This window comes from Typopeltis vanoorti, chromosome 10 (assembly GCF_054136105.1).
Source record: "Typopeltis vanoorti isolate ZY-2024b chromosome 10, IOZ_Tvanoo_1.0, whole genome shotgun sequence".
In the NCBI taxonomy this organism is placed as follows: Eukaryota; Metazoa; Arthropoda; class Arachnida; order Uropygi; family Thelyphonidae; genus Typopeltis; species Typopeltis vanoorti.
In genome coordinates this window covers 36,224,042-36,237,838 of record NC_143558.1, presented here as the reverse complement: position 1 = coordinate 36,237,838, position 13,797 = coordinate 36,224,042, and the positions used below count along the sequence as shown (strand labels likewise).

The 13,797-nt window shown below is 34.7% G+C and overlaps 1 protein-coding gene across 1 annotated transcript in view; it reads right to left on the bottom strand.

The window, feature by feature from the left end:
* puf (ubiquitinyl hydrolase 1 puf) overlaps positions 1–13,797 on the bottom strand; it is a 1,013,305-nt gene that overhangs the window by 307,998 nt on the left and 691,510 nt on the right. The window contains exons 54-55 of the mRNA XM_090399560.1: positions 12,830–12,991; positions 5,328–5,516 (exon numbers count right to left, since the gene is read on the bottom strand). Of these exons, the coding sequence (XP_090255686.1) occupies positions 5,328–5,516; positions 12,830–12,991 (351 nt within the window). The remainder of the gene's footprint in view (positions 1–5,327; positions 5,517–12,829; positions 12,992–13,797) is intronic.

Sequence of the window (13,797 nt, the reverse complement as noted above, 5' to 3'; positions counted from 1 at the left end):
AGAGGGTCCAGAGACGAGTGACCAAGATGATAGCAGGTCTATGGAATGAATCTTATGAGAACAGGTTGAAGATTTGTGGGTTGCAAAAATTGGTTGATAGGTGGAAAAGGGGTGATATGATTGAGACATTCACATTACTGAAGGGTTTCTATAAGATTAATTCAGGAGATATTTTTGAGAATAGGACTGGTGGTGGGAGGACTAGGGGCCATACATGGAAGCTGGGCAAGAGTGTGGTTGGCAAGGGTGTTAGAGCTATGTTTTTTACTTGGAGAGTGGTGAATGAGTGGAATAAGATGCCAGAGTCTGTTGTGGGTGCCATGACTGTGAATGTCGAATAGTTGTTCTTGACATGATGTTAGGGCCTCCCTCGATGAGTCTAAGGACTCCTTGGAGTTGCCCATAATAATAATAATAATAATAATTTATGGAAGAAAATTCAAAATCCTATAATGTAAAATTTATCATATCTTTCAGTCTCAAACAGAGTATTTGGATAATTCACCAGATTTAAAAATGCAGATTTTGAGTAATGCTTTACAATTCTTTATTTCATCTTTTTACCTCAGGCAATTTTCAAAAACAAGATAAGCCTTGCTAATTTTTTTTTAGGAACAGCTGGGCTTTTCTTGGTGAAAACTCAGAAAACTCTTGTAGATAGGCTTATACATTGGTTACTGATAACTATTAATTTTTCAGGAAATAACAACGTATACTAAAATATTATAAAATACTTTAATTAGTACCTATTTTGGCAACATTACATTGCCATCATCAGGAATTACAAAAAACAATGATATGTGCACACAAACACTGGGCAAATGAGGCTGAAGAAAGGCAACAGAAGTCAGGCCTAAGCTGTACACCCTAGTAGGCTAAATTGGATAGTCTTGGCTGTTGAGCTGAAGATCTTAGGATGTATCCTTCCCAAACTTGGAGCAGTGTCATGCACCCAAATTTGTTGAGGTTTGGAAACCTTTTCAGGGCTGAAGCAGATTCGAGGAATAGACATTCATATTTGTATTTCCTGTGGAGTAATAGAGTTGCCTTGTGGAGTACATCTAGGGTGCATCCGAAAAATTGACAAAAATTCTAAGGAAATGCAATCACTTACAGATCACATAAAAATTGCCATCTATTATCTGTTCCAACAAACACCAGCCACATCCTTTACACCTACATCTTGAGTACCAAATCTCTATAGTTCTGCTGGCAAACAGCAACATATTAACCTGCTTCCATAACTGGTAAGCAGCAGTGGAAGCTGGATCTGCCAAGATATTAGGGGTTACTTGATAGTGAAAATCATATTTCCAATTATAAATAACAAATATCACACTGTTAAAATACTGCAGACTAGAGATAACTGTAGCAAATTTTTTTCCTGGGTTAAAAAGTATAGTATATTTAACATTTAAAAAAAAAATCTTTTTACGGTTATTTTGCAAGCCTATGCAAACCAAAGACAGGGCTGATTTCCTAGCATCATTTTCTCCTCATATAGAAGACAAGGCAAATTCTCTTCCACTATACCAGGTATAATCCACTGCATGCTTCCTCTGATCTTTTCTCGGAATGACATCAGAAAAATCCATAATAGTTTGGAATCCAATAAGTTTCCTCATTGATAGTGAAGCGTTAATTCTGGGAAGCATACTCTGAGCACCACTTAGGGAAGGGGATTCAGAGCATGCTCCCCAGAATTAACACTACACTATTATCATCTATATAAAGCAGGCCTGCACAACATACGACCTGTGGGCCACATGCAGCCCTCAATGCTATTTATTATGGTCCGTCTGCCTGATTGAATTATTTATTCATACGGGGGAGTATGAAATTAGGCAATTTTTTCCTAGCGTTGAATTAAATTTTTACTAAGACTCTGCATGTTTACGTTCATGTGATTAATGTCACAATCATGTTTCTTTCAACTCGACAATAAATTTCATTTGGAGTTATTCCCACTGTCGTATTTAATAACAAATTATTACAATCGCTTCGAGGTTTTGTTAGCGCTAGTGTTGCTGCAGGGAAATTCAAAGTTACATCTCCGTGATAATGACTTGATGTCTACGAACGAGAATGAATCATATTACACAAAGTTGGGTGTGCCTTGACTGGCTTTGAAAGTGTAGTGGTTGGTTGTAGCTGGAGCAATACATTACACAACTGTTATCATTACCTGCATTATTGTGAGTTTTTCATCATTAGTTTTTTGTAATTAATATTGTCAATCTCGACATAATGAGCTTAAGTAAAAAGCATAAAATAGATTCAGAACATCGAACATTTAACCCTGAGTGGACAAACAAATATGTTTTTAAGTTAAGGACAAAATAGTGTGCACTGTTTGCCGGGAATCTATCGTTCTGCTGAAAGATACAATATGAGATGTCATTTTGAATCAAAACATCCTAACCTTGGCAAGTTGGATGCAAGTGAAAAGCAAATAAAAGCAGCAAAGTTATTAAAAGTCCTTAGCGGTGAGCAACAAGCCTTTAAAAAAAACTGACATCTGCAAATGAAGTTGCCACAAAGGTAAGCTTAAAAATATCACAAGAAATAGTTTGTGCTGGCTAATCATTTACTGAGGGAGAGTTGATAAAAAAGTGTCTAATGATTGCCATTTCTAAATTATGTCCTGATAAGAAAAATAATTCTGAAAATATCAGTTTGTCCTGTATGACTGTTCAGTTCAGAGTGGCTGATATTGCCGAGAATCTTAAAGATAACCTGCAAAAATCAGCTAGTGAATTTGTCTATTATTCGCTTGCCAATGAAAGTACTGACATGAAAGATACTGCACAGCTTTTAATATATGTAAGGGCGTTAATAAGAATTTTGAGGTGGCAGAGGAGCTTGCTAGTTTGTGTTCAATGAAAGGAAGAACAACAGGAAAGGAGATCACAGAAAATGTAAAGATGTGTGTAACCAAGAAACTATCCTTAAATTTCAAGAATTTAGTAGCAGTTTGAACTGATAGTGCCCCATCTATGTGTGGAAAAAACGTTGATGCTGTAACATCTATTGAACAGCATGCAGGTAAACCATTGACAAAATTTCACTGCCTAATTCATCAGCAGGTGTTATGTTCAAAGGTTTTGCAGTTTGATCATGTGATTAAAGTAGTATTTGCTCTGGTCAACTATATTCGAGCTCAGGGTTTCAAACAGAATGTTTCAGGCATTTCTAGAAGAAAATGATGCCGAGTACAGGGATCTACTATACCACATTGACGCACACTGGTTGAGCCATGGTAAAGTTTTTGTCACTCTTAAAAATGAACTAGTTGAATTTTTGGAATCTCAAGAAGATATGGAAAAATTTGCAGAAATAATGGATGAAGAATGGAATCAAGATTTATTTTTCTTGTGTGACATTTTGGGTCACTTGAATGACCTTAACTTACAGCTTCAAGGAAAAAATAAGTTTGTTTTTCAGTTAATGTCTCTTATAAAGGCATTCAAAATGAAATTAAGTATGTTTGAAAATCAACTTGCTAAGGGGGATAGGTCACATTTCTTAACTTCTCGACAGAATATTCCATCAGAATATTCTGTGGAAAATATAAGAAGCACATATCACTTCTAAGTGAGGAGTTTCAGAAAAGAATGCTATTGAATAATGAAGAAGTCTGCATAAAAGTGATTGAGGATCCATTTTCTGTCGAATGACCTTAACTTACAGCTTCAAGGAAAAAATAAGTTTGTTTTTCAGTTAATGTCTCTTATAAAGGCATTCAAAATGAAATTAAGTATGTTTGAAAATCAACTTGCTAAGGGGGATAGGTCACATTTCTTAACTTCTCGACAGAATATTCCATCAGAATATTCTGTGGAAAATATAAGAAGCACATATCACTTCTAAGTGAGGAGTTTCAGAAAAGAATGCTATTGAATAATGAAGAAGTCTGCATAAAAGTGATTGAGGATCCATTTTCTGTCGAAGCAGGAAATCTACCTGTCAAACTCCAGATGGAAGTTATTGATCTCCAGTGTTCTGAAAACTATCGGGTCAAGCATAGGGAGAGTACTTTACAAGAGTTTTATTCTATTCTGGATCAGGATAAATTTAAAAGTTTGTTGGATACTGCCTATCAGGTATTTTGTATGTTTGGGAGCACATATACTTGTGAACAAACATTTTCAGTCATGAACTTCAACAAAACCAAACAGCATTCATCTTTAAGTGATATCAATTTAGAGGCCATATTAAGAATGGCCACTTGAAACATGACACCAAACTTTGATAAAATAGTGGCAACAAAGAAATGCAATGCATCACATTGTGACATTCAGAATGTCACAATGTGACATTCAGTCATTGATATTTCACTGAGAATAAGTGTGATATTCTCAGTGAAATTATTAGCAAACTTTGTGTTTATGTTTAAGTGGTTTTTATTGAGAAATTTTGCAGCTATATCCATTTGTAAATAATTTTGATTATAATTTTAATTGTAATTCTCTAAAAAAATTTAAATATGCATATTAATTAGTATTTACTGTAGACCTACTAACAAATTTACTTAAATTTAGCTGCAGTGGACTAGTCTAAGATTCTAGGTCGAAGTGATCTGGCCCTTGGTGAGGTGGTCCAAGTTGGGTCTGGCCCTCAAAGACGATCAAGTTGTGCAGGCCTGATATAGAGCATCATATATGACTACCACCCACCCAACAGCATGAAAGCAAGCCATGGAACCAATCCATCACAAAAATAAAAAACGTAAGTCAGCAATCAAGCTATTATCAAATAACCTCATTACAAATAACCACCGCAGACTTTCTAGTCAACATTACCCAATAGAAACCATGAAAAGTTTGAAGAAACTTGTGGTTACTCTTGATCTTTATTACTATTGTTACTAGAAATGTTTCTATAGAGATTTTTTTTTTTTACTCAAATGTTTATTCTCTTACCTCCATCAAGTGATCCCTACCTCCAGGGTTATATGTAGTTCAGGCTACTTCTGATCTAAACAAAAAAGAAAATCTACAAAAGTAATTAACTGATATTATACAGGTGGCCCACTCGGCTGGTCAAGGATGTTTGCAAATGCTTTAAGAATAAATGAATTTCATCATCCAGTGTGAGTCTACATCCATGCAAATTAGAAACAAAGTAACTTGAAAAAGTTGAATGTTTCATCTTTAGAACAGGATTTCTGGATTACCTAAACTTTAGTCTACTCACAATACAAAAGTACCATAAAAATAATAATAAAGAAAATGTTAATCATAAACTGAAAAGAGACTGGTAATAATAAGTTACCAAAATTCAATAAATAAAACTTAATTTTGCCTTTTACATGCATTGTAACATACCTTTCCTCCAGCTACAGCACTAAAATCATTGTGTGAAAGGTGAAGTCGTTGATCTTCACCACGGGATTTTTCTACTAACAGTGCTACTAAAGTAACCATCTTTTCTAATGAAGCAGGTTTATATTTATCATCTACAGTTGAAACTACTTCATCTTCATCTTCTTCCTCTTCATCTGAAACAACCTCTACCTAAATAAAACATGCAAAGATAAATTTAATTTTTTTTTATCATTTCACTTTTATTAAAGCAACAACACTATTAAATGAATAATATCTCAACTTGCATTCATATATTAGATCTGACTGTTAATCGATATTACCAGCAGGTGAATAGGGTTTCATAAACAAAACTGTGCTAAGTCAGATGTTTGGGAGCCAGCTGGCAAGGAAAAAAAGTTCAATTTTCAATTTTAAAATTGCCAACATCACTCTTCTAAAATTTTGCAATATATTATGGGCACTGAAAGGTAGGTATACTCTTTTTCTGAAAGATGGTGAATTTAAAATGTTTCATGCTTAGCACTATGACATGAAAACCTCAAAGAAAACCATACCTAGTATGCATAACAACAGAAAGAAATTGTGCTGGTGGCTGGAATTCTGAAATAATGAATAGAGCAACTTAGGAAAATGAAGATGATAAATGAAGATGATCATCATCGTGATTTCCTGATATGCACCTTATTATGATAATATTACCTGAATTAAGTTCCCAATATTACTAGCTTCTTAAAAACAATTTCCTTCCAATTAATCCTGCCTTTTTTTTTTTCTATTTTTTTAAGCAATTATATATATATATATATATATATATATATATATATATATATATATATATCTTGTATTTTTAAATTTATTTTTCACATAGTCCAGGAAACCTGCTTTAGAGACCACCAAACATGGAACTTTTTCACTTCATACTTCCAATAAGTGGGGCAGGGGTCTCACACTGGGGATGAAATTCATCCCCAGTGTGAGATGAATCTCCCATCTAAAGAAAATCACAAACAGCCATGCTCACGACTTGACTTAATTCAAAAACCTTTAGCCTGCTGAGTGAAGAGAGGTTATGCTAACCACTTGACCAAGCCAGCAAGATTTGGCATATCTTCAATACTGTCAAATTTTATATTACAGTATTCTCAGGCCCTACTTACTAGTTAATCAATCTAAATCATTGTCTTACTAAAGATATTTTTTCAGACATTCCGAGACCTATTTACTAGTTAATCAATCTAAATCATTGTCTCACTAAAGATATTTTTACAGACATTCTGCTTCAGTGAACCTATCACCTCTTCTCACATATCTCCATTTAACAACATTCCGCTACTGATGTCAGTTTTTTTTATTTTGTTTTAAATGTGACACCAATGAAATATTGCAAACATTAGTACAGTGGGTGGATTAAGGATTTTTTTCCTATTTTTATTTATTTATATAAATTTGTTGTATGTTTATTTATTTTTTACATAATTTGAAACCCTACTCTGAATTGCAAACATAAAATGCATTCAAACTACTTCAGAAGCAAAATTCATCTCCCACCTAAGAACAATCACAATCATCCATGCTCGTGCTGGGAATTGAGCCTGCAGCCTGATGGTAGGAGAGCAGATAAGCTAACTACTTAGACCAGGGGTCTTCAACCTTTCAGACAGCGCAAGCCGCATTAAAAATTTCAATGAGGCCTGCAGGCCACTAAGCTATACTGTGGTATTTAGAATAGTAAGATGCTTTCCAGATTCACAAGGAATGCTGTGCATTTAATACTTTACATAAAATCCTATAAAAATAAACAAATTCAGCTTTAAGAGCATAGGTAGGAGTCGGGTTCATGATAAGTAAATACAATCAATACTTGAAAAAAAGATAATTTAATGAAGAAAACATTCATTTTATACAGTGCCAATGGGCAACTTGGCAATGTTGGCATCAATGTTGGATGTCGCTATGCTCTGAGTATTTGCAAGATGTTGGTCCGTAATCTGAGTTCTTGTCTTGGACTTCACATGCTTCATTCTGGAGAAGAACTGCTCACATAAGTATGTTCTTCCTAACAAAGCACGCATTTTCAAAGCATGCCGGTGAAGATTAGGGAATGCGTCCTCAGAAATGTAGTCTTTGTAAAATGTAAGCAAGAGCACATTGAATAATTTTTCTCTCAAAGATCATTAAATTCTGCAATCGGATTCCCCTTGGTTTGCATGAACTGCTGTATTTCGCTCCTTAAGTCAAAGACTCTTAAGAACCGTTCCTCTGCTCAACCAATGCACATCACTATAATAAACCACATTGCCGTGATCTGCTTCGCACTCTTGGTTCAAAAACTCTTGGAATTGATGATGATTCAATCCTCTTGCCCTAATAATGTTGACGACAGTCACAATAACTTTCATCACACTCTCAAATCCAACAGTTTTCGCAAAGAAATTCTCCTGGTGGATTAAACAGTGGTAATGGATGAAATCTTTTCCTTCTAGTTCCGTTTCTTTCTGTAGCAGTGCAACAAACCCTTCATTCTTTCTCACCATAGCAGTGGCACCATCAGTTACCACACCCTCGAGGTTGGTTAAGCTGAGGTCAAAACACTGGAGCATTTTCTTGGCGGCTTCAAGAATATCAGTGCCTTTCATCATTCCCTTTATAGGTACGAGCACTAGCAGTTCTTCTGTCACATTGAATTGTTGATCAATGCCACAGACAAAGATAGCCAGTTGTGCAGTATCCTTCACATCTGTGCCCTCATCTAAAGCAAGTGAATATGACGTAAATTTGGACGACTGTTTTTTTGAAGTTGCTTCAATGTCATTAGCAAGTTTTTCGACACGTCATGCTACAGTTACCCCAGACAAAGTTGGTTTTTTAAACACTTTCTTATTCTTTGGGCACAGAATATCTCCAGCAGCGATGAGTCGCTCTTTCACAAACTCGCCATCCAAGGCTTTTGATTTTTTAGCAATTTTTTCAGCTATTACATAACCTACGTTGATGCACACTTTGTTTTCTTCCCTCTGCCTTTTAAATGTACCCTGCTGGCATTTTAAATCAATTTGGAGATGGTTCGCTTTGTCCACACGAAGCTGCCCTTGAAGGTGATCAAAATTGGATGCATGCTTTGTCTCATAGTGTCGTTTTATATTGTATTCTTTTGATACTGACACTGACTCATGACAAATTAAACACACTGGCTTATCGTCGATTGGCACAAAAAAGTACAAATTGGTTCACTTTTCATTAAAAACCCAACAAGAATCACTTGATTTACGCTTTTTTTACTTGTAGACGCCATAGTGATGAAGGTGAACCCAAAAAATGATCCAAAATGGACATGTAATGATTATTATCCACTGAATATGTCTCACACTAATGAAAAAAAGTCTAGCAATATATAGGCTATGGTTGACACGACAAACCTGTGTGCGCTTATACACGAATATCACACTGTTCACAACTGACTGAGGATGAGATCCTCTTGTATTTATATGAAAATAATGAAGTATCGAGAACCTTCGAGATGTATATGGAAGGCACTAGACAGTGCACTCAAACGAACTACTGCTTCAGCCATCTACCTGCATTGTTAATACTTAAGTGCTGGTAGATGGCTGAAGAAGCATGTCTATTTAATATTTATTTTTACAGGATTTTATGTAAAATATCAAATGCACAGCATCCCTTGTGAATCTAGAAAGCATCTTACAATTCTAAATACCGCAGTATAGCTTAGTGGCCTGCAGGCTTCGTTGAAGTTATTTTTTATTTAATCCCGTTTTAATGTTAAGTAGATATTTTTTCAAAAATGGCCAGCGGGCCACAGATGGGCCGCGGGTCATGCGTTGACGACCCCTGACTTAGACAATCAGGTTGAAGATCAGTTCATTTCAACTAATTTTCCTCAGAAATCTGTGGTTTCTGATCTTTGCTCAACTGTTTTATTTCTGACCCACTTTCCAGATCCATAAATTAAAAACCAATAAATAAAGTTTAAAACTGCCAGTCTGGTTGGCTGAGTGTCTGCTGTCCAAACAACAGGCTGCAGGCATGGATATTTGTCATTGTCCTTAGGTAAGAGATGAATTTCACTACTTAGTGGGAGGCCACTATTATCAGACTATGTAAAAAATAAATAACAATACAAATATATATATATATATATAATTAATAAAAATCTTTAGTCTATCCACCGTACTAATGTACTATAGATTTAAAAAAACATTAATCTTTGGAGTCATACATATGCACACATATACAGTTTTCTCTTGATACTTTTTCCTAAACATCTTCAAAATCTGCAGGAATTAAATACTGATCTTTTGGTGGGTGGACAACTGCAGATACACAACCACAGAAAAGGTATTTTAATACTATAAATGATTATGGGTATATTTTGGTTTCGAGAAATTATAAATTTATTAAAAACTCCAATACATTTCATTCAATGTAGCATAAACATCAACAGAGAAAAAAGATCAGTTAACCACATTCAAACATAAATCCACATGATATGAGTCATGTAGCATGCGCTTACTAGCTTGTGCCTCATTCTCAGCTAAGCTGACAGCAGGACACATTATTAGATTTCAAAGGAACAAGTTGGATAGTTACTGGAACTAAAAGTAAATAATCTAATCAAAAATTAAAAAAAAAAATATATATATATATATAAAGAACATGAACAGATAATGGTAATCACATTCACTTTCCAGAATTTTGAAATTGGCAGACAATCATAACTATTAAGGTATGGATGATTCAGGTATGAATGTTTAACATGTTGTGAAGAACAGACAATCAAATGTGAATCTGCTGGAAGGTAGAATATTGGTCTGATACCAAAGAATTCTGTGTCAAATGTCAATAGTGTACAAAGCAAAACCAGACTTGTAGGATTCTAAAAATGCAATGTAGTCTTGATTCTTGGATTCTAATCTTAAGAGAACATCTAGAATGTCCAAAATTTTGTTACAAGCTGACATCAACAGTGCACCTGATAGACACCTGGTAAGAGGCAACTCGTTCTTGGTAGATGATAGAAAGGAAGACAGCTTCCAAGTTGGTTTGAAGGAAGTATATAGATTGTACTCACAGAGAAATGGTGTTAATCTAATCTAATCCCCTCCAGATGTTCCTTTAAGGGAGGGCACAGAAATTCTTTTTACAGATTGAAGTCTGGCTGTCAGATAATAGCTGTCAATAATTTTATGAGTGATCATTTCATTGTAACCAGACTATAGAGTGATGTGAAAAGAATTTCCATATCCTACCTTAAAGGAACATGTGAACAAATAATATGGATCCTTTGCAAGTATAATCTATGGGCATGGATGTTTATGATTGTCTTTAGTTGGGAGATGAACTTAATCACAAAATGTGGGACCAGTGCCCCACCTATTAGAGGCCTGAAGTGGCTTGAAAAAGTTCTGTGTTCGGTCTCTAGAGCAGAGTTTCTGGACCATATCAAAAATAATTTTTAAAGAGTACAAAAATATATAAAATTCATGAAAAATAAACTAAAATAAATAAAAAACTCTTAGCCCATCTATGGTACAAATGTATTATAGGTTTCTATGTAAACTTCTGCAGGAGCCCCATAAAAAATAAATAAAAGAAAGAAATAAATAAACTTTCTTCAAATGGCGTAGGAAGTTGTTTTCTTTTCTACTATCTACCAAGGAACAAGTTACCATTCTCTCCTTGCCAGATGTCAATCAAGTGCCCTGTTCATGCCAGCTTAAAAACAAAATTTACAGACTGGCTGCTTTACTAAGATTAGAATGCAAGAACAAGACTACAATGCATTTTTAGAATCTGTCAGGTCTGACCTGGCCTTGGCTCCCATGCCACTGACACTAGGCAAAGAGTTCTCTGGAATCTGATCAAGATTATACATTCCAGCAGATTAAAATTGCATCTGTTCTTTGTAACATTATGAAATAAAATGAATCTTAAATGCTCTGATTGTATGTCCATTTCAAATTCTGGGAACCGACTTATATTAACTGTTAATAATTTTTGAAAAAATATATTATTACACCTTCAGGGAGGACTGATCGAAGGAGTCTGTAGATCATCCACACCTGATGATCTACAGATGCACTCACTACTTCATCAGGCAAACTTCCACTCACTCATGGTTATATGAGAGAAAAATCTAGCTCTAACTCCATTTTTAACCACACATAAACCCCTTGGTCATCTCCTCACCTTCTATATAATGAAATTCATCAAATCTTATAACACGCTCTCAAGTTTCTAGATCTTTATTATCTTTGTAACTCTTCTTCGCAGACTTTCCACAGGTTACTTTATCCCTTTGGAACCCAGAAGGACCCAATCTGCACACAGTAATCCAGGGTGATCGTATAAACACCTTGTAAAGAAGCAAAATAACTTCCACATCCTTATTTGTCAATGCCTGTTTCAACATTGCAAATATCCTCTGAGTCGTATTTGCAATTTTTGCTATGTGACCCTTGAAATGTTTCTGTCTACCATAACTCCAAGATCTCTAGCCTCATCAGTTACTCCGGACATAATCCCAGCATCAATATTGGTGGGATTATGTCCGGAGTAACTGTGATACCCAAACCTGCTCATGCTTAGAATACTGCTGACTTTTTTTTTTTTTTTGTTTTGTTTTGTGGGGAAGGGATCCACCAAAAACATTCCTTAAAATCCTTGATGCTATCTGCAGGCAAGCAATTAGGCTCATAGATGATCCCGCTCACAGATTCACTTCAATCACCATTTTATAGGTACTTCACCAAGCTTCCTTTCTACAATTGTTCTTAGCCAATCTCAAGTATACTTGTATAAATCTTACCAGGAACACTCAGTAGAGAAATACCTTTGTCATTCTCACATTCAGTTTTATTTCTCTTTTGTGTATGTGTACTATGAAAGCCCTGCTCCAATCATCCAAAATTTGACCCTCTGACCAGGCTTTATGAATTATGGCATGCAGCCACTGTAAAACTTTTATACCTCCAAATTTGAGCATGTCTGGTTGAATTACACTGCATTTCATTTTGATCTCATTTCATTTAGCATAAATATATAAGTAATAATTACAAATGCATATGTTAGATAATGAAATACTCATTTCAGTTACACATTCATTCAGTCTGCTGCATGTTTCCCAGCTGTCCATCTGACAGAATCCTCAGATTCAAGTCAGTATAGAAAAAAACTAAAGTGGACAGCAAAAAAATCTAAACTTGCTGAAAAGTTAAGTTTTTTTTTTTTTTTTTTTTTTTTTTTTTTAATGTTGAATGATTTCTAAATCAAACAATTCAGAACTTACAATACAGTTAGGGTCTCCCTCCTATTCATATACTGAACAGAGATATTCCATAGATCAATATATTATTTATCCTTGAAAAAAAAAAAAAATACTCTAAATAGCATAAATCATTTACATGTCATAATTCTATAGTTTTAATTCATTCCTATATTAAATATAAAATTAATTGCTAAGAAACAAGGCATAAAAGACTTACATAATCTGAAGCTTTCTGTCCCAGATAAAAATTAATTATTGTAGAGATGGTTTCAACAGAAAGCAAAAATTGACATTCTTCTTCTCCCATTTTAGCAAACTCCAAGAAAAAGGCAAAGTACTCAGTGAGATGTTTAAGGTGTTGTTTAGCTCCATGCTCAATCTGAAAAATAAAATGTGATTTTAAAGAATATCCAAACTACTTACTACTGCTGTTCAGATCACAGTAAAATCTATCAGTCATGCTCTAACAGAAATAGTTAGCTACCAACAAAACACCAGACAATCCTCATCATTCTTCCAACACTCAGGACTTTTTCTTAACCAACTCGCCAATCAAATGTACTGTGAATGTTTTGAGCATGGTGTATCACCTAATTATTCTAAAGTGAAACACCATATAATAATTAGAGAAATATGTGATATCTGCATGAATTCAATCTTGGCAACTCTTCTGGGTCTGGCTCCCACTGATAAGATCCAACAAAAGGTCAAAAAACCGATCTAGATGATCTTTCCCATAATGTGCAGCAATATACACGTCTGAAAGGAAGCATGCTTCTTTGCATTGTGGGATACTAAGGAATTTGATGTGACATCAGCAGCCTCAAGTAACCAAGTCATGGAGATATATCACATGCAAACTTTGTTTGCTTATACTTGGATAAAGGATTAAACAAGAATATAAATCCTCAGCAAGTTTAATTTCATTTCTAATCAAGTGAAAACCTTTTGTAAAAGTCAGAGGAAGATTGGGTAAGAATACAGAAGAATATATAGAAATGTAAAACAAAATGTTATGGTAGATGTTGAAAAAAGCTTAGAAATAATAGAGGGAACAGTACTGTAAAAGGAATTAAATATGATAATGGTGACATAAAAACTGAAGATAAAAACTAATTATATGAAGAGCCAAAGGCTTCAATTCAGCGACATGAACTTATTTAAGTTAAGGGATATTACATCCCA